The sequence below is a fragment of the Coenobita brevimanus genome, chromosome 64 (genome assembly GCF_032717465.1).
Source record: "Coenobita brevimanus isolate Jiangsu-jjx chromosome 64, ASM3271746v2, whole genome shotgun sequence".
In the NCBI taxonomy this organism is placed as follows: Eukaryota; Metazoa; Arthropoda; class Malacostraca; order Decapoda; family Coenobitidae; genus Coenobita; species Coenobita brevimanus.
This window is the reverse complement of record NC_137017.1, coordinates 23,609,257-23,635,558: the sequence shown is the minus strand read 5'-3', so window position 1 is coordinate 23,635,558 and position 26,302 is coordinate 23,609,257. Positions and strand designations below refer to the sequence as shown.

General features: G+C 42.3%; 1 protein-coding gene across 1 annotated transcript in view; it reads right to left on the bottom strand.

The window, feature by feature from the left end:
• Positions 1-20,950, bottom strand: part of sotv (exostosin glycosyltransferase sotv) — a 35,149-nt gene extending 14,199 nt beyond the window's left edge. Inside the window, exons 1-7 of the mRNA XM_080276220.1 lie at positions 20,857-20,950; positions 18,140-18,241; positions 14,844-15,040; positions 11,882-12,097; positions 6,494-6,697; positions 3,243-3,438; positions 1,686-1,808 (exon numbers count right to left, since the gene is read on the bottom strand). Coding sequence (XP_080132346.1) covers positions 1,686-1,808; positions 3,243-3,438; positions 6,494-6,697; positions 11,882-12,097; positions 14,844-15,040; positions 18,140-18,241; positions 20,857-20,859 — 1,041 coding nt within the window. The 5' untranslated portion in view covers positions 20,860-20,950. The remainder of the gene's footprint in view (positions 1-1,685; positions 1,809-3,242; positions 3,439-6,493; positions 6,698-11,881; positions 12,098-14,843; positions 15,041-18,139; positions 18,242-20,856) is intronic.
• Positions 20,951-26,302: the final 5,352 nt, after the last annotated feature.

The window sequence follows — 26,302 nt, the reverse complement described above, 5'->3', positions numbered from 1 at the left end:
AGGGTGGGAAGAAGAGAAATGGAGGAGAGGAAGGGAAGAGAAGAGAGGGAAAGGGAGGGAAGGAGAGAAGCAAGAGAGGAAAGGAAAGATGGGAAGAGGAAGGGAAAGGTGGGAGAGGGAAGGGGAAGATGGTGGAAATGGAAGAGGGGAAGAAAGCAGAAATGAAAGAGGGGAAGAAAGTGAAAATGGAGAAGAAGAATGCAGAAATGGAGGAGGGAGAAGGGATGTGAAAGAAGGACAAGGGGGGATAAGGAGGGGTACGGAAAAGATGATAAGGAGGAGGAGGAAGACAGGGAGGACGTGGAGAGAAGGAAATGGATATGGATATAGGATATTCAGAATGGTATTTCAAAACTCTCCATTTGTTGTCGCTTGTACATCTAATTCTATTGACAATAAAATTACAAATGTTTGCCTATTCCTACAAAACATCTCTCCCTCTTACTTTCCTTTATTAATACAGTATAACTACAGAGACAGGCTTGGTATGTTTTTCTTATTACATATACTGAACTCTGCATAATGACTCAACCCTACTTCTTGTCATTTTTCCGGCTAGCTAACACTCCTAAGCAGAGAGGGGCGTGGTATGTTTCTCTGGCTATAGATGATGCTCACTGATATGATGCATCAGGGAGGAAAGTAACAGGTGTGCCCTAAGTGTGAAGCAGACGGGAATGACTACTCAGCAAGCATTTGTACCTAGGTGCATAGGTGGCACAACATTTAGATATCCTAAAGCTTAAGAGTAAATGAAACTTTCTGTCTGTACATACATTTAGCCACAAATTTATGTAGCTATATGAACACCTAACCATTCTAAAGTGACTAGCATCAATTCATATATACTAAACAAATGCCAAATTAAATATATACTCAGTCTACTTTAATCTGGTCTAACATTGCCATCTCTCTGTGCTGACTCTTGAGCTATAGCTAACGAGATAAACACTACAATACGGTACCTGTTGTGAAAAATGGTATGGAATGGATGCATAACCACTGTATCATGTTGAAGTCCTGTGAAAATAATGCAGTGCCATAGTACTGTCTGATTCTGACAGTGTGCTACAAGAAATAAGCTGTAAAATAACAAACCTCTGCCAGGTTAGGGTGAATGAACTACTGTTAGGCCATCTCTCCTCCTGAAAGGGTTAAGAATATGAAACTTGCTTCCTGAGGAAAGCATCACATACTGACTACAGACTGCTGTCCAACTAAGTCTGCCACTACTACGATGAAGTACTATATAGAATTGTTTATAATGGCTCCAACATGCTTTGCACGTGTCGGTCTTGGTCATCCAGTGGCGGCTTTTCATGCTGCCTGATCTCTGGCAGCCTCCCTATTCAGTCCCTTATCCCTGGGGTCACATTATTCTCTTCACCCTGAGATGGTTCACCCATATGGGAGAAAATGGTGACTGAAGGACTGAGTTGGACAGTGTTTGTGAGTGTGGTGGAAGGGGAGACAGGAGAGAGATTGTGGATGAGGTTGAAATACTGAGAGGTATATGAATGACAGTGGTATGAATTGAAGGGACAGAAGCCTGACAGAGAAGGAACGGGTGACACAGAGGTGATTTGTTTGTGGCCACTCCCTCTAGGATTATGGTGTCTGGTCGTAGATATATTGTCAATAAAATACTTTAATTCAGAAGACAGACAGATAACTAGATAGTTTACCTCAGAAAATGGCATAACATACTGGTCAGCAGCCACAACTGGGATGCAGCCTGCTCTCATGGTATCATAGAGTGCTGTCTGGCCTAGTCTACCACCACGCACAACCAGGCAGAACTTAGCATCCTGGAGAAAAATAATGGGAAGCATACCAGTCTCAGTTAAGAAGTCATCATCATCATCATCAAGCCTGCTAACACACATCACGTGTGGTTCATTACGTTGCTTGAACTCCAACACCACATTATAGTTCAATCACTGATATAAACACACCTGAGACTGACCAAGTTCAAAGGCCATCTCAGAACAGACAAATGACTGTAGGTTTGGGTGGCAACAACTGTTGGGCCTCTGCAGGGAATCACAGCAAAATGTATAACTGAAAATGGCAATCGTTCAAAATGCTGCTAAAATCTTAAGTTCATATAAGCAAATAGCTGCATGATGGTTGATCATAAAATGAGGTTTCTTTGTAAAGCATAGCTATTACTATTAATTTTTGCAAAAGGCTGAAATCGTGAGAAAATTAGACAAAAGTATTTTCGTGCACAAACTGCGATAGACATAGCATTATGAATTCTACAGTGTTATTACATCAAGATGCAGCAAGGTAACATTTTGAAGCTTTGTGCTGGAAATGATCCTGGTCACGATTTTCAACACGTGTCTGTCAGCTTTTTACAAAATTACATGCAGAAAAAGTGCAGTAAGTGATCACAGCAGGGTGTGCGTATGTGGGGTCAGAATAAAGGGCAGTGGTGGCTAGTGCATGGGCAGGGAACAGATTCACCAACAACCATATGATCAATCTCTTTTGACAACCGTGACTGACATGAGGTGATTCAGTGTTTTCCTTTCCTTGTCCTAACAACAAAAACAAAAATGAGTTGGTTTAGTGAACTAATCATAAGTCTGTGTACCTGGGTCCATGCATACATACACTGGGAATACACTGCATCCTCTATGACCACCTGAATGAGTGTGGGTGGCAAGGGAATATAATGGAAACTCAAATATTCCTTTTACAGACTTAACTTCTATCAACTAATAAAAGACTGCAATTTCTGAACACCATACAGTACTTTCCTTCATTTACTACCAGTAGCCCTATATGAGTGTCCATTTCAATAACCACAGCTAAGCTACATTTGTTCATGCTTCTACCCTCACTCATACATGTGTCAAACACATCTTAGTCTCACTAGAGTGAATAACATTAAGAAACAGACCAAACAAAGCAACTCCTGGAGGCTTCTCCATCATAAAAATTGGTTAGGATCCATCATAAATATAGCATTATGATTCCTTAATTTACAAACTAAGAATCTCAATTTTTTAATAATCTGGGAAGATCTTCATCCTAAGTATGTTGGATTTCTGAAAGCTGACTGTAGTCCCACTTCAATCGATGACATTAGGTTACATGACTGAAAATGAAAAGCCATCACCCATCTCTTTGGGATCAATCCTACACAAGTCCATCATTCTGACTAGGGCACTCTAACCACTAGACAACCAGGCATAAGTAACAAACAATTTCAAAGGCAGCATAGAACTCACTCCAAGTACGGCAGGATAATAATAGAAATGTGATCCTCTGCAACGACGCGTCAAATTTGCATGATCATGACACTTTGACAGCACCAGTAGATCATTGGGTCGCACTGAAGGGTCTGACAGTTGAGCCTCAAGGTCTTCAAGGTGTTCACGATGGAGGTTGACTTGTGATGAGACTAGCAGCCATTGACGCAACGACCTGGAAAGAAACAGGAAACAAGAGAACTGCCTCAAATGTTGGGCCTGAGTGACCTAGCCCCAACCCCTGTGCTCCACATGAGGCAAAAAAGGACTAGATGATAAACAGATGGATCACTGTCATCCTTATTCATACCTAAAGATGGAGTGTAATATGATCCAGAAACAGAGTATACGAAAGTAAGGTATAAGAGATGGATAAGTATCATCATCATCATCATCATCATCATCCCAACCTATACTCCCATCTAGTTCATAACTAAAAAGGTGTTCATAGTGGAAGTTGACTTGTGATCATTCCATCCATCCATCATCCAATCCTATGTCGCCCCATGAGGAGCGTAGGAGCCCGGGGCTAGGCAAGTTGGTCATGACATTTAAGATGACAGTGACCAGCCTTGCTCATCCCTGAATGGCATAATGTGAGCAATAAACCCCAACCTCTCCTTGAATATAAACCTACACAGGCTCAATCCGACCGGAGCACGTTAATTACCCACTAAACCACCAGGTGTCAAAATTTGGGTATAAGGTTACCACCCAGTGTAGAAAATGGTTTCCTGGTATGTGGGTGCACTAGCCATCCACTCACTCAATGTAGTGCTGCTCTCGGGTGTCTGCCCTTTCCTCTCCTCCTACTTTCTTTCCTTCCTTCCTCTTCTGTCTTTCTTTACTTCATTCTTTCCTCATCCTTCTGCTTATGGGTGACTTTATACTTCCTCCTCTGTCTTTCTTTCCTTCATTCTTCCCTCTTCCTTCTGCCTATGGGTGACTCTACACTGAGTGTGACAAGCCAAATGGTTACCTGTACACCAGGAAACCATTTACTATGCTGGGTGGTAACCATATAACCAAATTATGGTGCCTGGTGGTTTAGTGGATAATTATGGCGCTCGAAATGGATTGAGCCAATGTAAGTTTGTATCCAAGGGGTGGTTAGGGTTTACTGCTCACATAATTCCACTCAGGGATGAGTGAGGCTGGTCACTCTCATCTTAAATGTCAGGACCAACTTGCCTAGCCCCAGACTCCTACCCTCCTCATGAGGCAATGTAGGATTGGACGATGCATGGATGGATGGACAAGAAACCATTTGGCTTGTCAATCCGTATAAGGTCAACCCATAGGCAGAAGGAAGAAGAAAGAATGAAGGAATGAAAGACAGAAGGAGTGTAAAGTCACCCACAGACAGAAAGGAGAAGAAAGAATGAAGGAAAGAAAGACAGAAGAGGAAGGATGGAGGGAAGAGAGGAAAGGGCAGACACCCAAAGCAGCAGTACATTGAGTGAGTGGATGGTGAGCACCCCTGCCTAACACTACCAAAAAAAATCATCCCACCCCTGCTTCCTAACTAAAGTATGGGGTGAGGTGGGATTCAGAAACCATGGATGAGCGAGCATAGCCATAAGAGTGCTATCATCATCATTACCATCGCCATCACCCCCACTTCCAAACTAAAGGATGGGGTGCAGTGGGATTCAGACACAAAGATGAGACAATGCATGGAGTAAGAGTACTATCATTCAGCATGCCCAGCAGAATGGACCACACAATTATCATTACCATAAGTATCATAACTCTATTTCCAATAAAAAGCAATGGAAAACAAAGAAAGACAAATACAACAGTATAAAATATACAACATGCCAGTGGAGGGATGGAGTACGTATATGAATGAGGGTGGTACGAGTTGGAGGGATGATGGCCTGAAAGTGGAGGACAGGATGATAAGGAGGCAATTTTTTGTGCCCATACCTTCTGGGATTATGTATGACTACAGATAGCTTGATACACCATGTCCTATGTTCTAGTATTTCCTTCTGACTACTGTCTGATAATCATATTCTTTATATTTTGGCTGGGGGGTGCCTTGCATACAGCAGGCATTAAACCCCTTAAATCTTATGTATTTTTCACCTTAACCCCTTCTGCATCAAAAATATTTTTGTCATGCATGCATCAGGAAGATGAAAAATGCCAACAACAAAGTTCTACTGGGTCCATCCTATGCAAGACTGGTATCGTATATAAGATACTGTACTGTAATGAATGGAAGTACCAGTACACTGGAAACAGATACTTGAACTTGGTTTAGTCCCATGTAATGGTATCTGGTCATTTGTTGTGGATACAACAGGTTGTGATGTCATCATAATCACAAAATTAAACATGAAATGTCTTATACTGTACTTTCATCAAAGGTTTTCTCAATGTCTATGAGATACAGGTAATCCTCATTGCCCCATCTTTTATCATTATCTTTTTATTTTGGAAGGGGGGGGAACCACCTGCTGACTCATTAATCCTTGCTAAAATACCCACCACTATAGCCAGTTATGTCTGTACCAGTGTGAGACTAACATGGCATAAAATACTCCAACAGACAGTGATACAGAGCATCTTTCTCATACACAGTGATACAGTGATGTGCACAGTCTCTATACATGATTATAATACCAATTTCAACCCTGAAAACAAGTGATATGACTGGAGATTATGGAGCTCAGTGACTGGGATGGTTTCATCAGGAAGTGGGTAAATGCTACTTAATGTTCATTTTACTGACAGCAGAAAAAAAGATGTGACACAATGTGATGGACATTGATCCAGAGATTATTGTATCCCCACCAGAATCTGGATCCAGTTGGCATGGATGAAGACTGGTATATTTACTTTCAAGGGGGCTTCTTGGTACAGAAGGAGTAAATTTGGCCACTTCCAAATAATCTCATTTAGCCTTAAATGAGATCTCTTTTAGTGAAGAGTTTACGGTAAGCATGTAATCTCTCAACTCTCAAGTATTAGAAATTTCTTCTGATCTGAATAAAACTGTCTGGAGGCAGCAAGAACACTATGAAAAAGAAAAACATATCACTGGAGTGTAGTGGTTAACAAATCCTTCTCTGCCTCTTCTACATTTAAAACACTACATCCTTCTCTCTAGATCAGTCTCTAGTTTCTTTTCTACTGGTACAGTACTTCTCAAAATTCCTCAGGCATGATGATGATAGGAGGTAATGGTAGTGGTGGTGATGATGACACTGATCTATACTCACGCTGATTTTGTCCCAAGTGGGGCATCCTGGTGCGCTGGGTTGTATACAGGCAGAGATATATCAAACCCACGTCGGTATGTTAGTGCGGAAAAGCCACCTCCCGCAACTAAAGCCTTCCCTCGCATCACCCCCAACTCAGTATCAAACAGTGGGGCGGTTCCGGGGAGCATGTTGAATAGGAGATGATTTTCTCCTTCATTCCAGCTGTTGAAATGTGTGGAAGAGGTTAGAAAAGAGATCTATTCATCTATTTACAACTAGACACCCTAATCTAGGAAGGGGTGGCAGCAAACAAACTGCCTCTGGCCTATTTATCTACTTACAGCTAGATATCTACATTCCAGAGAAGGTGACCACAAACAAAGTACAGTAGAACCTCTCTCATTCGGACTATATGGGGGGAAGGGTTGTCTGAATTAGCAGATTGTCCGGACCATCAGGGTAATCTTCAGTTCATACAAACTCTATCTACATATGGTATGTTTGTTAATTATTAACATATGTGGCATATGTCAACCCTACGTAACTGCAAAAGATGAAAGGCTACCGGTACTAAAATAACAAAACTAATCATGTAAGATAGTTTTGTATTGCATAATTTACAGGTAAGGCCATGACAAGAAACCAGCTTACATTTTAAATTGTAGTAAGTGACTAAGGCCCGTGTAGGCAAAAAAATAAATTAATTAATTAACTAATATTTGGAATAAAAATAAAACTTACGTAGGCAAAAAATACATTGTCGTCTTTGGCATATTGATAACACCCATATGGGCAAGAAGCTAATGTTTGATGTACAAGTAAAGCACATTTAAGTACAAAAAATAACCTACAGTAGTCATTAAACGCTGCAGAATATTCTGACCCATTTTTGTGTAAGCAAACTCCTCCTTTTAACAACTTTATTCATTACAGAAGCTACACTTGCATTAAGGGGCATGGTAAGGAGGATTAACTTTTGAAATACAGCGTAAAAATATAAATGGTTGGTGAACTAGTTGATGGAACGAATGCTAGCTTGTGTTTAAACAGGCGCCCATGTACCGACCTAGAGTGATCTGAGACTAAACGAATGACGATCGCTTTCCGCGCCGATACTGAAAATGCCTTTAGAATTACTTTCAACATATTTTTGGAGCTTATTATTTTTAAATTTTGTCCGGATTAACAGAAGTCCGGATTAAAGGGGTCCGGACTAAAGAGGTTCTACTGTACCTAAATCACGCCTTGTTCTTCACCATTGCAGTCTCATACAGTCCTCATTCATATACATTTCCATCCCATCCCTTCATCCCTCCTCCTACTCTCTCCCTCCACCTCACTCACATACAGTCTCCTAGTCAATCTTCTGCTAATGAAAGGTGGATTGGTACAATCAACTCTCATTCTTGTGTGTGGAAGTCAGTTCAGTTTTGTTCTAGCAAATGTCAGATGACTTTCTTTAGGTCAGGACAAACTTTTCAAGCTGGAGGGGTTGACTATAACCATCAATGCTCCTGTCACTATTGGGATGCTCCCCTACAATGAATAAAGCACCTAAAGGCTGTGCTATTAAAGGATCCTAACTAAATTAAGGGAAAAAACAACTCTCCACAACATTTGATTACTGTTGTGGATTGTTTTGCTTTTTTGTATTTGACACTATACTATTCATTCTAATTTGCTTGTGAAGATTTCAGTAGTCACATGAGCAAAGAAAAACATATATACATACATACATACATATATAATAAAAAAATAATAATAATTTGGTTTTACGCCAGGTATCCCCGAAGGGCTAAGGCGTTGCCCCTGGGTAGAAGACTTTTGGACTGGAGCGTGTAGCATTTTATGACCAGATGCCCTTCCTGATGTCTACCAATGACCCTTGGGTGGACTCGATCCTCCAACCCTTCGGTCAGAGCGAAGCACTCTAACCCACTGAGCCAAGGCTGCTACATATATATATATATATATATATATATATATATGCTGCTCTCAGATGTCTGCCCTTTCCTCTTCTCCATCCATCTTTCCTTCCTTCCTCTTCTCTCTTTCTTTCATGAAAATTCCGCGTTATAGGGCCATATGTTTACATGTTAAAGGGTTTCATGGTACCCAAGCCAGCCTCAAGTTCACCTTCTGGGGCATTTTTCAGATTATTCTTCCAGGACATTTACCTACTTAATAAAGGCTTCATCACACAGAAACAGTAGTGGATTCCCCACCTTGAATGAAAGAGGTTGTAGACTTGCTGGGGGGAGGTGGAATGGAGTTCCGTGGCCAAAAAAAAGGAGCAAAGATCACACACAGCACATGTGCAGCCAGACCGAGTGGAGAGGGTAGGCTCAACTGGGACAGGAATGTTCAATGGACCGTGACAACACCTCACACAAACACGTGACAGCCATACGTCATTGGCTGATGCAAGTAGCACTCTAACTATCACTGGCTGCGTTATCTTTGTTCCCACACAAGTACTTAAACTCCCTCATCAGTTCAGGTCTCCATTTACCAGCACATCACACTGGGTGTACCCTCCTCTCTCAAAAACCATCCTTTACTCTTATCTAAATATACTGTACAGTACTTTCAAAGCCCAACATTCACTGACACACTCAAAAAAGTGTCAGTCTGCAAAACTCTTTTTCATTATGGTCAGGTAGCACATCATCATCTGCATGCAACAACCTTAACACATTCTATCCTTCATCATCCATTACTAACAACATCTCTCTCACCAAAACTCTATTCCTTACTTCTCTTTCCAGTCCTCTATATACTGAATAGCCATGAGGACATCACGCATCCCTGTATCACGCCAACACTGATAATTTACCACTCATTTAGATACCCTCTAACCTGTGTACTGTACAGGAGAAAAAAAAAAAAAACATCATTTAGTACCTTTCCAACCACACCATACTGTAAATACGCAAAATTTTCCACAATCCCGCTACTTACTGTCATACGCTATTTTCTTACTCATCTATTGCCAGACGCCTCAATCCCATTTGAGGTGGCCACAAACATATCGCCTCCAAGTCGCCCTGTCCCCCGCCATTTCACTGCCCTGTTCCCAACTCACACCCCCCTCTCTCATATACCTCTCCACCCCATTCCTCCATCTCATCCTTGGCCTCCCCCTCCCTCTTCCCCCCTCCACCTCACTCACATACACTCTCTTCGTCAGTCTCTCACCCTCCATCCTCTCCACATGGCCAAACCATCTCAGTGTGTTCCTCATAACGCTTCCTATCACATCCACATCCACACCACAACGCTCCTTTATATCCTCATTCGTCAGCCTGTCTCTCCATGTGACTCCACAGGGTCCTCTTAAATAACTCATTTCCACTGCTCTCACTCTTGACTTGTGTCCTTCCAACAACGTCCAAGCTTCACTTCCATACGTTAGAGTTGGTATCACAATACTGTCATGTAGTAACTTTTTCACTTCCATGCTCACTTCCCTGTTTCTTATCACTGCTTTCAAAGAACCAGCAATCTTTCTTCCCTGCTGTATCCTTTCAAGCACTTCACCCTCCAAACCTCCATCCTTACTCATCACACTACCCAAGTACTTTAACGTACTAACATTTTCCAATTCCTCACCATCTAACCTGCTGTACATTCACCGACTTCACCTCTCTCAAAGACCATCACTTTACTCTTCCTTACATTCACCTTTAGATTCCGTTTCTTACACACTCTCCCAAACTCATCCACCAAGCCTTGCAGCTCCCCTTCGTCTTCACTCAATAACACAGTATCATCTGCAAACAACAGTACAGGGAGTTTCCTAACACTATCCTCTCTCACCAGGGCCACTCCAACATCCACTACCCTACCTTGTACCTCTTTTACTACCCCATCCATGTACAGATTGAACAACCATGGAGACATGACACATCCCTGTTTCAACCCAACTTTCAAAGAGAAAAATTCACTTAGATCACCATCCACACGCACTGCAGCCTTCGTACCATCGTACATACTCTTCACAGCATTCAACAGCTTCCCATCTACTCCATATATTCTTAACACTTCCACAATCCTTGTCTATCCACCCTGCCATATGCTTTCTCCAAATCCATGAAAGCCGCATACAACTTCTTTCCCTTCTCTAGAAACTTTTCCACTAAAGATCTAAGGATGAATATCTGCTCTACACAACCTCTTCCCTTCCTAAAGCCTCCCTGTTCTTCTCCAACTAATTTCTCTGTTCTTTCTCTAACTCTGTCAATAAGTATCCTACCATACACTTTTCCTATTATACTAAGAAGACAAATGCCCCTGTTCTTACTCATGAAGCCATAAAAACCCAAGAGTCCTTATCACAAGCCTTCTCCACTATCTGCATCATTGTAGATATCTGATCCATATTTCCTATACCACTCCTAAAGTCACCCTGCTCATCTCTCACCAGGCCTACTGATATACTCAACTGCTTTTCTATGATAATATCTCCATATGCCATTCTACAACAATCAACAGACTTTAACTTTGGTAATTTTTCATTCATTTAGAGCACTTTTATTTTTGTACAATGGCAAAATCACAACACTCTTCCCCTCTACTGGTACAGTTCCACTGATCCAAGCTTTCTTATGTATCACTAACAAACACTTCATTCCACTCTCTCCAGTATTTCTACATCTCATCAGCACCCAATATCTTCCCATTCTTCAATATCACACATCTTCACCTCTGCCAATGTCACACTTTTCAGCCCCACATTCCTTCCTTGCACACCACCAAACCCAATCATGTTTAGTACAGTTCTGCTCTCACAATTCCCATTCATCAGCCTTTCAAAATATTCTCTCCATTTGCACCTTACTACATTTCCATTTGTTATTATTCTTTCATTTTCATTTCTCACTTTCTTACTTTTTCTCACCCTCATTTTTACATTTTCACACATCTTTCTAATATAGTTTCCTATCAATTACAAAATGGTGCTACAGCAATCACAAAAGAAGTGCTACCGAGAAAATGAATAGCCATAGCACTCATATTCTGCCAATGACTTTGGAGAAATATACTGCAAAACGACAAAAATCTGTGCCACATGATGACAAACAACTAGCCTTGAGGATGACAGTTTTCTTCAGTAGCTCCTTGTCCTAAACACTTAAAAACCAAAGTATGGGTACAATAATGAATTTATTGAACCTTTCAATCCAGTGGTATATTTTAAATTTCATTCTTGCTCTCACCAGGTGATTTTGTTGGTTATGAGAGATTTTTCAAAGTGGAAATTAGATAGAACTAAATTAACTCCTTCACAACCAGAGGGTTCTCACAAACTGAATACAACTGCCTGGCAGCAGCAAGAATAGACTAAAAATGAAATCACTTGAATTCAAGAGATTAAATGGTACCAAACAAAAAGCTCAAACTCACTATGGCAGGGTTGCCAGGGACTGGGCAATTTTATCCTTCCTGAGGTTGCTTTCATTCAGGGTGTCAATGGGTGGGATGAAAAGACAAGCATCCTGGGGGTCTGATGTGTAGTATTCAGAATTCAGTATTGTATCCAGAATCTCATAGAATTCCCGAGACATTGGTTTGATTTCAACACGATCTTCGTCAACGTAGCGTTTCAATGGGTACACATAGCTGGAAGGAGGGGAGGTAATATCATATAACTAAATAAGTACCTGTAAACTGCACCTAGCTATAACATTAACATCAACATCATTATCCTTATTCCCATCTAGAGCTGGGGTGAGGTATGATCCAGAAGCATGAAAGAAGGCATACAGGTGGAAGAGCTATCATTATCATCATGCTTTAACAGGCATACATACCTGGAAGGAGAATGGTACAGTACCAGTAATGGCTACAGTACAGTATAACTGAATAACATGCTAGATGTTTGTAATGTGCATCTAAATAATCATCATCATCATCATCATCCATACCATTTTTTTCCACCTCATCATCATCCACACCATTTTTTTTTTTCCTCATCATCATCACCATCATCACTGTAACTTTTTTCCCCTCACCACTTCCAGATGAAATGAGACAGGATTAAAATGTGTACAAAGGTGGGAGAACAATCAACAGCATATCCAGGGAAATAGGTAAGAAAAAAAAGATTAAAAAAAAAAAAAAAATGAAGGGGCACAAATACAATAATGAGGAAAGAAGGAAATGGGACTTGTATTATCCTTGCTATCTCCTACAATTTTTCCCAAGCTGGAAAAACTATCAGGTGCTGGCCTGAAAAAAATACCAACGTGTACCAGTAGCATATGTTATTGCTGTTTTTGTTGTGGCCTCAGATTGATTTGTACATGAACAACTCTGCAGACTGTGGGAAACCAGATACTTCAACCAGGCACTCTCAGAAATTTTTCTGCTAAAGTTCTGCTGTAGTTATTGTCTCTGTTGCGAGGGTGAGGTGCATGAAGTGAACTGAGGTGTTAGGGGCAGCGTTACCTGAAATGTAGAGTGGAAAGTTCATGGACTGTATTTCAGAGTTAGGCACTTACACAATCACTCCTGCAAAGAGCAAATTCCGCAACTGTGGAAGTGTGATTTCGTTTCCGGATTTGCATTTGTGACAAATTCTATGCAAATTTCCGGTTTTGCATTTGCAGAAGCACTTCTGCAAATGCAAATCTGCCCATGAACACCTACGTGGCCTAGCCCGGCAGGTGGCATCTGGGTGAGTTGCCAGCTCGCCGGCGCTGCCCGCCACTCCCGCACAGTTGCCATACTTACAGTGGAGTGTTACGTGAGCCACTGCTTAGTAAAGTGGTGCATCGTCGAGCAGAGTGAATAGGTAGGTCCCTCTCTTTCTCACCTTCCCCTTTTGTGTATCATAAATGAGGTGAGTCACAGAGCACTCCTTGGTTACGAAGTTTATTGTACAGTTTTATCGAAAAGTAATTGACAGCTTAACATAGCATGACAGCAAACCTCCTTGCTGACCCTATCTCCTGCCTTCTGCCCTGGATCGTATTCTCAGGCTCTCTCTGACTCCTTCTGACCTGAGGGGAATCTATCCGACAGAGTTTGGTAAATTTCCATTAGCATGAACTAACCGACTAGAGTTGGTACCCCACGTGTTTGAATACGTCGTGAAATTCTTGGTCGTCTGGACTAGAGATTGTTTGAAATACATCATGTGTTAAGACATTCTCGATGGTCTGGGACAACAGGATTGTGGATATACAACATGTGGATTGAAACTCCTAGTGTGAAGCTTTGTACGTCTCCAGCAGAGACTACATACTGCACATTGTGATATGAGATATATACTTGTGCCTATAATGCCTACATTAACACCAAAAATACAAAGATACCTGAAAAAAATAACCATCATAAGGTAATAAGAATAAAGTAAGATGTTACTGAACTTTAACCCATCACGTTCCGAGCTATTTCACACCTCCGACACCCCCCAATCCCGAGGTATTTTCGAAAAAAAAAATTTTGGCTAAAACTTCCGCTTTTGGTGAGAAACATTTAAATTTCATAGAGAAATCGCTCACCTGAGGTTTAAAATACTTGATCCAGGTAGCAGTACCTCCTTACCTGACTGGGTTTTCTAACAAGCTGGCACCAAAGAAAACGAGTTCTATGGGAGGGTAACTATTTCACACCACTCATAAACGGTATTTATTTATTTACTTGGTACGAATTTATATGTAGTACGAGAGTATATTGGTTTTCAAACAGTAACATAGGCATTATAAGCATTGTTTCACTCACTAACTCATCACCATACCTGACCTTCTTTTGCCACATTACCTGATCATCATTTCTGACTGTTTCTTCCTCTAATCCTATGTAAACTTTGTCCCCCACACTGTCATCGACTGAGGAATCACTCTGGCCCTGAATGTTTTTATTGGCCAGGTCACTGGTAACAGGTGAATTGCCGAGACAATGGCGTGCGGGGAGGGGGGGAGGTTATGCGGTGTAAGGCATTGTACCTGCTTGGCATCTTGTAGAGGAAAAGAGGAAGGTGTCCCATGTATACGTAAGAAAAATCACGCGCGAAAGTTGAAAATTGTGCAAATTAGGGACCTTGCAATTGCACGATGTACCAGTACATCGTCGGGACTGGCAAATGCAAAATGTTGCAACGTACCCATACGTCGACGGGACAGGGCGGGTTAAGTGTATGTGGTGCTGGTGAGGGATGACTTATTGCAATGGTACTGATATAAATGAGCAATTCCACCACACACATACTGTACAAGCATCCCTCAACTCCTTCCCTACCGGTATCTCGTGAAAAAACAATGGTGGGTTGCAGGAGAAGGACAACAGACTTTAGTCTGTCACCTTCATATACTCCTAGGACCATAACACCACCACCAATAACGCTAGGGGCTTAATTACTCACACAGAGAGTCGTTGGTTTCCACTCCTGCCACAGCGATAAACATTGAAACAGTTGTAGTAGTGGCAATCTGGTCGTGTTGGTGTGGGTAGTGGTGTGGGCTGATCCCCTCCCACAACCACCTCCTCCCACCCTCCCGCAGCCATCAGACTCAATCGTGCCTCACCTGACACTCCTCCACCTAAAGTTATTCCTGCCATCTGAAAAAACATCATCATCAACATGCTTGTCACCAACATAATCATCATCTAGCTATTGATCTATCTACAGCCAGACACCATGATCCCAGATGGGGTGGCTAGAAACAAATTGCCTCCATTGTCTCTGCCATTATGCTGCCCTCCTTCCAACTGACACAGATCCCCCATTCACATGTCTGTCCACTCAATCCCTCACCTCATCCTCAGTCACCCTCTCCTCTTTCTCTTCAACTAACACCACCCTCATTCATATACCTCTTCACCCTATCCCTCCATCCCATTTTCAGTTTCCCTCGTCCTCTCCACTGACATACATTCTCCTACTTAATCAGAGCTATAAATCAGCATGCAGAGGATGACTGAATAATAACATCAGAATCAGAGTGGTAAAGTTTGCTGATAACTGGTATAGGCTTCTTATGTGGTTCTTTCTGTAGACTACAACATACACAAACCAGTATGAACTGTAATACTGTTTTCCAGCGTACCAAATATGTCCATTATTGTTGATGGTAAACAAGAGTTTTATCTGATATTAACAAATTGAACTGATGGTAGGCTGTGGCAACTATTATCCACTCACTTGATAATATAGTGATGCCTACTTCTTCCTTCACCTTTATCATTCTTTTTGTGTCTGCTGTCATCCCTTTTTATTTCTCCCATCCCCTGTCACTTTTGAAGTTGGTGGTGTAAGAGCTGTGTGTACATTTCAGATAAATTTTAACCATACATATATTCTCTTGCCATACCACAATTTCTTATAATTTGCTATCAATTATCAGTGTAACATAAAGACTGGCAATACACAACAGGTAAGGTGCAGCTGATGCTTCATTAAATCATTACAGGTGAAGTCTGTTTATATATGTTGGGCTTTTTAGTAGTTTCTTCTTCCCCTTTCTGACTGCTGTGACATCATGGTGGCTGAAATCATCATCATCATCAGCCCACTATTGAAGAAAGGCCACTCCCAACTTTTTCTACTCCAAACCACTGGCTGTTACCCTCTTCTGTTCAGTCCCAGCAAACATCCAGCAAGTGATAATGACCAATAATCATGAGAAGCTACACATAAAATACCAGCAGATTGGGGTTGAAAGAAGATCTTGGCTTGATATGATGAAAAATCTCAATCATCCTTACACCACTGATTGTTGTATATATTACTCTTTTCACTGTAATTATTAGGTGTACATTCATTATTTTATGAAACTGGAAGTCTATCTATTGCCAGATGCCATAATCCCATATGGGGTGGCCATTTGACTCTGAGTTATTTGTTTTACAGGGAGGGACACTAACCCTCCACCAACCCACTTGCTGACATGTAGGGAGCATGTATGGTTTGGTTATATGGTTACCCCCAAGCGTTGCAAATGGTTTCTTGGCTTACAGGAAACCATCCGGCTTGCCACTCAATGTAAAACCACCTGTAAAGGAAAGAAAAACAATAAGAGGTGCCAGGAAAGATGGCAGAAATAGGGAGAGAGGAAGGCAGACACAGAAAAAGAGTGATAAAGGCTAAGGAAGAAGTAGGAATCACTACATCAAGTGAGTGGATGATGGTCACCTCCACCTACCACTAACTAGAAGTCAATGAACTAAATACACTCCTCTTCCTTCTGTCTGCAAGAGACTCTGAGTGACAAGCCAAATGGTTTCCTGTATACCAGGTAACCATTTACTACACTGGTTATTAGCCATATAAACAAATTTTGGCACCTGGTGGTAACCATATAACCAAATAATGGCGCCTGATGGTTTAGTGGGTAATTAAGGCTCTCCAGTCGAATTGAGCCTGAGCAGGTTTATATCCAAGGAATGGTTGGGGTTTCTTGCCCATTTAATGCCACTCAGGGATGAGTGAGGCTGGTCACTCATCTTTAATGTCCGGACCAACTTGCCTTGCCCCGGGCTTCTAAGCTCCTCATGGGGCAACACAGGATTAGATGATGAATGAATGAATGAATGAGAGCATTTGAGGTCTGAGTGCTAGCTTTAATGATGACCATTATAAATACTTAAATTTCAGTGATATCAAACATCCTCAACTTCCTCCTTTTAAGCTGGATGGTAGATCATGGGAAAATTTATACTGTGGATAGCACTTGTACTGATACATCAGAAATGAATTACTGTATTTATTTTAATATCATTAATATTGGACTACCTGAAGCAAGTTTTCTAATGCAAGAAACCTTTTAAAAACTCTAGCACTTACATTTATGGATATGGAAACAACTACTGTGAATAACTTCAATCTGACTCTAAGCAATATTTACTGTAATTTGTTCATCTGTACCCTATAAGCTACCTGCATTTTTTTACACAATCTGTCTTTTTTTGTCTTACTAAATGCTTGAATATTGACATATTTACTAGATTTAGTTATCAGTTGACTCTAAGCAATATTTACTGTAATTTGTTCATCTGTAATCTATAAGCTATCTGTATTTTTTACACAATCTGTCTTTTTTTGTCTTACTATATGCTTGAATATTGACATATTTACTAGATTTAGTTATCAATTGATGATTCATGTAACAAAATACACAAGCTTTCTCAGCAACTGACTTACTGCCTTCTAGCCATAGTGTCATGTGATTTGGCAGGAAGACATCACAACACACACTCTTAAGAGTAGCATACTGGTCATTAATAAAACTAATCAATAATGTAGTGAGCAAATAATCAGCAACAGCATCCAGACAGGTTACAATAAACAATTGTCAAAATCCATAAAAAAATGTACATTAGCACTCTTTCTTATATCCAAGCTGCTGATACAATGAAATAACACGGTATTTGTATCAGTTTGGTATCAGCAAAAATGCAGAAATCTGCAGTATATTGGTTCAGCAGATCAATTTGGCTACAGCACTATACTTAACCTCTCACTGTCCATTCTCTCCACATCCATTCAGCATATTATTATTGTCACATACATCACATAAAAAAATTAACCATAGTCCATCATTCCTGTGATCTGCTACCAGCAAGTTTGATATCAACAGCAATTTATGTTCTTCCAGCAATAGCAAATTATAGTTATGACATCAGGCTAATAATATGTTTGTCAGTGAACTACCCTCTTACCTGCAGACATCCCAGCAGAGCCACCACCACCACCAAGACAATTATGAAGGAGATGTATAGGTTGCGATACTTCCGACCACTACGGATGGACACCAGTGTTGTCTGGGAATACATACATACATACATACTGTAAATGCGAAACACAAAAATAATGCCAAGTTTCCTTTTCAAGAATATCTCCGATGAGATTGGTCATGGTACACATGATGTTTTCTATGGACTGGAAACTATACCAAGTGCCAAAACCATGCAATTATTTCCCAACAGTTGTTGGAAACTGTTAGCGTAATTGGGATTAGGTTTGGATAAATCAGCACTGATGAAGTTATGTAGGTAAGTGCCGAAGCAGCATTCCAAGATAGCCCTCGACTGTCTTTCGCACACAAGATGTTATTTGCCTGTCTTTAATGTCAATTCAACTGTAAACAAATTATTGTTATAAAAGGTATTCACTATTCATAAATGAAATAAAAAACATTTAAAACTTGAAAACACTCAGAAACATAACTAAAAAAATCACATGAAGGACTTTGTAATGAAAAACTGAAGAAAACTACAAAATACAGTGGTCCCATGTCTACCTGCAGATTACTTTTTCATTTCAATTGACAGTTTGATGTAGGTACAGTACCTAACCTGAATTTTCATAACTTAACCTATTAAATCTATGCCAAACCTTATCTAACCTAATTTATCCCATACCTAACCTAACCTATTTTACCTTAGCCTAACCTTACCCAATCAAACTCATCCCAACCTAACCTAATTTGCAATCTGACCTAACCTGCTGGTTTCAGCATTTATAAATTTCTGATGCCATCATACTGCACTGCAGAAGGCCTGGTCCCTCTATCCTTCATACTGTATCACTGGGTGTAGTATTTTCCTTGTTTACTAACACATCTTCTAAATGCTCTAAAATGTAGCTACTTCTGTATATATACCTTTACAATGGCAATCTTGCTCTCCTCCACCTCTATTGCCCTTTATGTCTCCCCATCACATTCGTCATGTAACGAGTCGAATGCATTTGTGTTTTTTATCTCTGCTTGTTTCTTTAGGGTGGACTCTATTGCACCCTTGTGAGCAAATGTCTAACCTTCAACCTTCTTCTCTCTCTCCTTCAACATCTCCAACAATTCCCTCATTTGTGATTTCTGTCTGAGAACTTGTACCTCCCATTTTAATCTGAGAAATTCTTCCTTTAACTTAATGTAATCCTTCTAAAAATTTGCAGCAGAGATACAACTCTCAGTAGAGGAAGCCAACATGCACAGAAATCACACAAGGGGTAATACAAATTCATAAATATACCTCACACACTAAGCAACACAAGCGATTACAAAATCATTTACTGAACTCCCAACAACTGTAACATTAGAACACACAATACACACATGCATTACACTTCATCACAAGTCACTAAACTCACTGCCGGTAAAAGTTTTCACGACAGACGTGTACATACAACTAGGAAAACCAGGAATGCCAGAAGGCACATCTTATGAGATTGACTTATGGTATGATGGCAAAAACCCTAAGAATCATGATGAAATAATTTTCTTGTACAGCACTGTATGGTACACCCTTGATATATCAAACTACAGTAATTGGTATCAAACACTTGACAGAAAGGCCAATAGTTTGTTAAAGCCAAACAACATGCTGTTCGGTAATTTCCCAGGCGTCGTGGCTTTTACCAAACAAATATACTATTGCTTGGCTGTACTGTCATACACAATAACATACAGCTAAGGGAGGTCTACATGGCTCTTTTTCTCATTAAATGCTCTATTTATCGCTCCTCTCATGATGCTGGCCACCCAGAGACTGATGCAGCATTCTGCGGGATGTGAAGGAGAGCAGGTGTGTGTAGGGACGCAACACTGGTCAATGTTTCCCACATGCCCATTCTTTTATCACACAAAATTTGTTAAAGGAACAAAACACAGCCAGCTCAAGGTGGTTGTTAAAACCAAAATTCATTACCAGGTAGCCTAAAGGAGGGTTTGGTATATCGAGGGTTTACTGTACCTGGTATACTGTTTCTACCAAAATAGTTTGGTAAACTTTACCACACAGGTGTGGCAATTCCATCTGTCCTTTTACATTCTCACATTCTTAAGGAAAGTAATTTCATACCATTGTAGAATATGCAACATCAACAACTGCTTGTTGAATTTAGAAGCAAAATGTAAGAATAACTAATTTTACCTATTTTAGGGTATTTAAGGAGGCCACCTGGATGCACGAAGAAGTCTCTTTACTAATGGTCTCGTCAATCTAACCTAACACCCTAACTGGAGGCTTTGCCCCCCAGCCCCTACAATTTTAACCATCTAGGATTGCTATGAAATCTAACAGAAGCCTCAAATTCATATCTGCCCAAAATTTCGAACCTAACCTCTCCTAATCAACCTATGAAACTCATCTGAAATGGAAATTGGGAAGACCTGTGTCCATAGGGTAATGTATTAATAGTTTATCCAACTTTAAAAAAAAAATTATACATACGGGCATCAGGGCTGTATCTGACCCTGCCATTTCGAAATGTGTAACCATGGCTGAATAAACGAATCACATAGTTAAAGGGAAAAAAAAAAAAAAAAGTCTGGGTTCAATGGCTACCGCAGTAATGTATATTTTCGTGTTATATAATATTAAACAATATTTTATTATCCCCGACAGTGCTTAAAAAACGTTAATTTATATCTTACCATGGTGGACTGGCTGGTGTTCACTAGTTATAACGTTAATTACATGTTTATAATTACAGCTGACAGCAAGCGGTAAAGGTAAACAAAACAATACTCTGGGATCAAATGAGGTTCACCATTATTATATAGTTCCCTATTTCACTATACTCTTACTGTTAATCGAATTTTATATTCTAAAATAAAGTATCAATAATATGAAACACAAGGAAATATCCGATTAATCTGGGGTATGTTTATGATGAGAAAGTATTATTTTCACTGATGACACCACTGAGCGACCCTCCTACTCATCTGACAGGAGCCTTTGTAAAGATTTACAAAATACATATACAATAGAAGGAGGTGGTGGGTCTTGCCTTGAAATCTAAAGGAATAGAAAAAAAAGATACACAGATTGACTGAAATATTTACAATACACATCCAGCCAAAGGAAGTGGTGGGTTTTGCCCAGTGGTCTTGCCACAGTCTTCAGCAGACATACAGTCAGTGGTTATACACAGTCAGTAGGAAGAGAAAAAGTAGCATCAGAATAGCATAGAATGATAGAAGTAATAGCACAGCTGCTCTTAAATGCCACAGCAGTGTTGCGATGTGTACGATAATTATCGTACACATACGTAAATTTACCATCGGTACGTCTCTTGCCAGACGCCTCAATCGCGTAAGGGGTGGCCACAGACAAAGCGCCTCCATGTCGCCATGTCCCAACACCATTTCACTGCCCTGCTCCCAGCTCACACTCCCCTCTCTCACGTACCTCTCCGCTCCATCCCTCTATCTCATCCTCGGCCTCCCCTTCCCTCTCCCCCCCTCCACCTCACTCGCATACACTCTCCTCGTTAGTCTCTCGCTCTCCATCCTCTCCACATCGGTGGAGGATGGATGTTGTTATGCTACGTGTTCAGAGCTCAACTCCTTGCTCTCTCTGCACGAGCGACTGGTTTGGGGTTCCCTTCAAGACCGGGTCTAGAGCATGCAACTAGAGGAACAGGGCATAAAAACTCGGGTCAACCAACCAACCACAAAGATATACAATGCTGGATACAATACAATGTACAGATTAAATACACTCTCAGAGACACAGAGGACCCGGGTTGGGCTACCGGTGAATGGGCAACTGCAGGTGTCGACCAGGTGTGGGAGGGGTCCCGTCAGGCATGCTCTCTCACAGGAGGCACGGGACCACCGTCAGGGGCCGGGTCGTCCGATGTGGCCTGCTGGGCAGTGCAGAGGGAGGCCTTTCCCTGGTGGAGCCTCGGTGGGTAGGTCAGCCCTCAGGACTGGGGCCGAACAGAGCGAGCAGGTGCGCTTCCCTGCACCTGATCCTGGAAGAGGACTGCTCGTCGGTGGGGCTGGGGAGGTCTCGTCCTGGAGTCCTGGGGACGCCCCTGAGTGGCTGGGGGCTGCTGCCTCGCTTTGGTTGGGAGGCCATCAGGGGCTGCCTGCAGCGTCTCTTCCTCCAGATGGACAGCGAGGGGTGATGTAGGGGCACTGGCTGCAGTGAGCGTATCCCCAGGCACACTACGGTGCTGCTCCAGATCCTCTCCAGCTGCAACTCTGCTGGGGGGTTAGCTCTGTGGGGAGAGTAAGAGGGGTGTCCCACTCGGCCTCTGGAGGGGTGAGGTGAGCAAGGGACGTTACCCTTGAGGGGCATCACAGGGGAAGCGGACGAGAGAAGGACGGTGGCCGTTCCCTCCCCGACAGGCACAGAGGGTGCCGCCGCGGTTCTGCTGGACCCTGGAACAGCAGGCGAGAGAAGGACGGTGGCTGTTCTCTCCCTGGCGAGGACAATGGCAATCACCGTGGTCCTGCTCCCTGTAGAGGCGGCAGATTAGGGAAGGACAGTGGTTATTCCCTCCCCGACAGGCACAGGGGGCGCCGTCGTGGTTCTGCTTGTGCCTGTGGGGACGGCAGATGAGGGAAGGATAGTGGCCGTTCCCTCCCCGACGGGTACAGTGGACACCACCGTGGTTCTGCCATGCCCTGGGACGGTAGGTGAGAGAAAGACGGTGGCCATTCTCTCCCCAGCAAGGACAGTGGCTGTCGCCATGGTTCTGCTCCCAGTGGAGGCTGCAGGTGAGGGAGGGACGTGGCTGTTCCCTCCCTGGCGGGTACAGTGGACGCTGCCGCGGTCCTACAGAGAGTGGTAGAAGAAAGGAGTACAGTGGCCATCTTCTCCCTGATGAGGACGGTGCCTGCCGTCGCGCTTCTACCTGGAACTGTTATCGTGCACTCGTCTATCTATCTATCTATTGCCAGACGCCACAATCCCGTAAGGGGTGGCCATTTAACTTTGAGTTAGTTGTTTTACGGGGAGGGGCACTAATCCTCCACCAACCCACTTGTTGACACGTAGGGAGCACGTATGGTTTGGTTATATGGTTACCACCCAGCGTAGTAAATGGTTTCTTGGCTTACAGGAAACCATTTGGCTTGTCACTCAATGTAAAGCCACCTGTAAAGGAAAGAAGAGCAATAAGAAGTGACAGGAAAGATGGGAGAAATATGAAGAGAGAAGAGCAGACACAGCAAAAGAATGATAAAGGCTAAGGAAGAAGTAGGCAGCTCTGCATCAAGTGAGTGGATGATGGTCGCCACCACCTACACTCACTGAGGCAAAAGATGGATAAATAGGAGTGTGGAAAATTTCTCAGGCATGTGATGGAACAATACATTTTCGAAAATTGCATAACATATAACAAATAAATATAATATCTGAACCTAATTGTGCCTCTGCGTTATTAAGTGGATCTGTAAGTATCTTAAATGTTTTGCCCAAACCAATAACTCTTTCAACATGGACTCTTTTACTGGCAATCTTTCTGTCTTTCAGGACACTATTGGCACATAATCTGTTTGTCTTCTTGAACATAGTAGGAATATTAACCATCACATCATATGGTGCAAACAAATCTTGAACTTCAAAACCTTTGTCAGCCATAATGCTGTCACCCTTATCACACAATTGTGGTATATTACTCCTCTCTATGATGCTGCGATCACTAGCAGCTCCACCATAAGCTGGTGATACATAGGAAATCATACCACCTGGTGTACATCCAACAACAGCTTTTAGTGTGTTTCTGTTCTTATAATTAGAGAAAGTTGCCTGTTGTGCTAAAGGAAGCTCTGGTTTCCTGACAGGGATCTCAGTTGCATCAAGAATAACTCTTGTTCCAGGGAACTTATTACCAAAATCATGTGGTGCATAAAACTGAACAATATCCTTCTTTGGCCATAAGTTTATCTCCCCCCACTGTAATGACATAAATCTGACCCAGGTAACAAAAATGTTATAAACATCTCTTTCAGAGACACCAAATAGCTCTCGTCTGCTTTTAATAATTCAGTTTTATTAGGATTTTAGGGAAATGAGGGGAAAGCGCAAAGTTACGTCACACCGGAAGAACAGTGACGTCAGGTTCACGGGTATTTGAGTTAAGGATGGCGGGCAGTTCGAATCCAATCTCACGCCGATTACATTCATGGAACCTTAATATTAAAGTGCAAATATTATTATGCCTATTTTAAGCAAGAAGTGAGTGAAGGGAAAAGTTTTACTCAGAACTTATAAATGACCCCTACTGGCACCATTACATGGTTTGTGCCCAGAGTAGATCTAGCGGTGATGTTAGAAGGGACCCAAGACAGTCAGGACAATAAATTTATGTTACCAAGCCCGGGATTCCTTTTCCAGGGGTAAGAGTGCACTCTCTACCTGTGGGAGGGGATGTGAGAGTGTGTGGGGGGCTTGCTCCAACTTCAACGTCACGTTAAGGAAGCCTGCCAGGCTCCGGGGAGCATGTGGTCTGGAACTCCTGCGTTGCCAAACAGCCTCTAGCAAGCACATGAGAACACTGGAACACCTTCTGCATTGCCAAGCTGCCTCTAGCAAATTGGGGGTGCTGCATCTGGCAAGAACATTGGAACTCCTTCTGCATTGCCAAGCCACCTCTAGCAAGCTAGGGGGTGCCACATCTAGCAAGCACACTGGAACACTGGAACTCCTTCTGCATTGCCAAGCCTCCTATAGCAAGCTCGGGGGTGCTGCATCTAGCATGCACACTGGAACATTGGAACTCCTTTTGTATTGCCAAGTCACCTCTAGCAAGCCCAGTTGTCCACCTCTAGCAAGCACTAAGTTGACAAGCCCTTGTCACTACTGGTCCTGGTGGCTCGATCAGTGATATGGGCGGTGTGGCGGCTACGGGCTAGAGAGACTTCTGGCCTCGAGGTGTGCCGGCTCCCTGTGTCCTGGATGGACACTCATATCCCCGCAACTCAGGGGTGGCTGTACACATTTTCTCCTGCCCCCTTTTAAGCCGGAACTGTGGTAGATCTTTCAACCTGTCATGCTGGGGCCCCAGGGTATTTTAATCTGAAATATATATTGTTGTAAAGGTATACAAAGCACATATACAACAAAAGAAGGTGGTGGTTCTTGCCAAAAACCTTCTTCAAAAAATACAGATATATACAGTCACTGGTTAAAATTGTGGGTGTAACCACATGCCCTTTAGCAAATTGTAGGTATGACATATGCTATTAAATGTAAAGGAATTTATAAGATATAATTTATTACATACAGGAGAGAGAAGTAGCGCCAAAGCAGTATAGAAGCACAGCACAGCCGCACTTGCCAACAGCCTAAGATAATGGCATCACAGCACACAGCTTCATCCCCTTCCCAACCCGCTGCCACTCCACCCCATGCTGTGCTTTCACCTGGATGTTCTCACTCATCTCTCACCTGCAATATCACCTCACCTGCATCCCTACCATCCCCACAACCCTCCCTGACTCCTTCCACATCACCCCATAGCACTAAGTCAGCCATCAGCTCCACATTCTCCTTCTCGCACCTGGTTAACAGGAAGAGTTGTATCCCAGTCTTTACTAGATCAGGCAGGCAATCATGACCACCAAATAGATATAGCGCCCCACTATCATCAGATCATGTCACACCACCTCTTTGCACCTCCTCTAACCCCAACTACCATCCCCACTCCACACACAATGCCAAAACATCCCAAAATCAGATCCCTCACAAACACAAAATCCTACCCATCCAGCCACACTCCTGCCTCCACCCCTCCCAGCAGTACTGTTGCGTCTGCACCGACCTACTTCAAGCCTGCCCCAGGGTCCAAGGTCACCATCCACCTTCCTGCCACCCTTGCAACCACCACCATCGCCACCATCTCCTCTCTTCAACCGCAACCGACCCAAGTCAGCATGTTCATCCACTGCGCATTTTGGATCTCCCATGCCGGACAACAAATGAGGACCCAGAAACCTCACTATCTACTCAATCTACTAACCAGTTACCCTCACTCCAGCTCCTTGATCCTCATCAGGGACCCCACCAGGGAACCCGATGAATGATTTATTTCCTGGTACCACCTCCTCAAAGACCTCAAACCACCCACTGTTCCTAGCCAAGAAC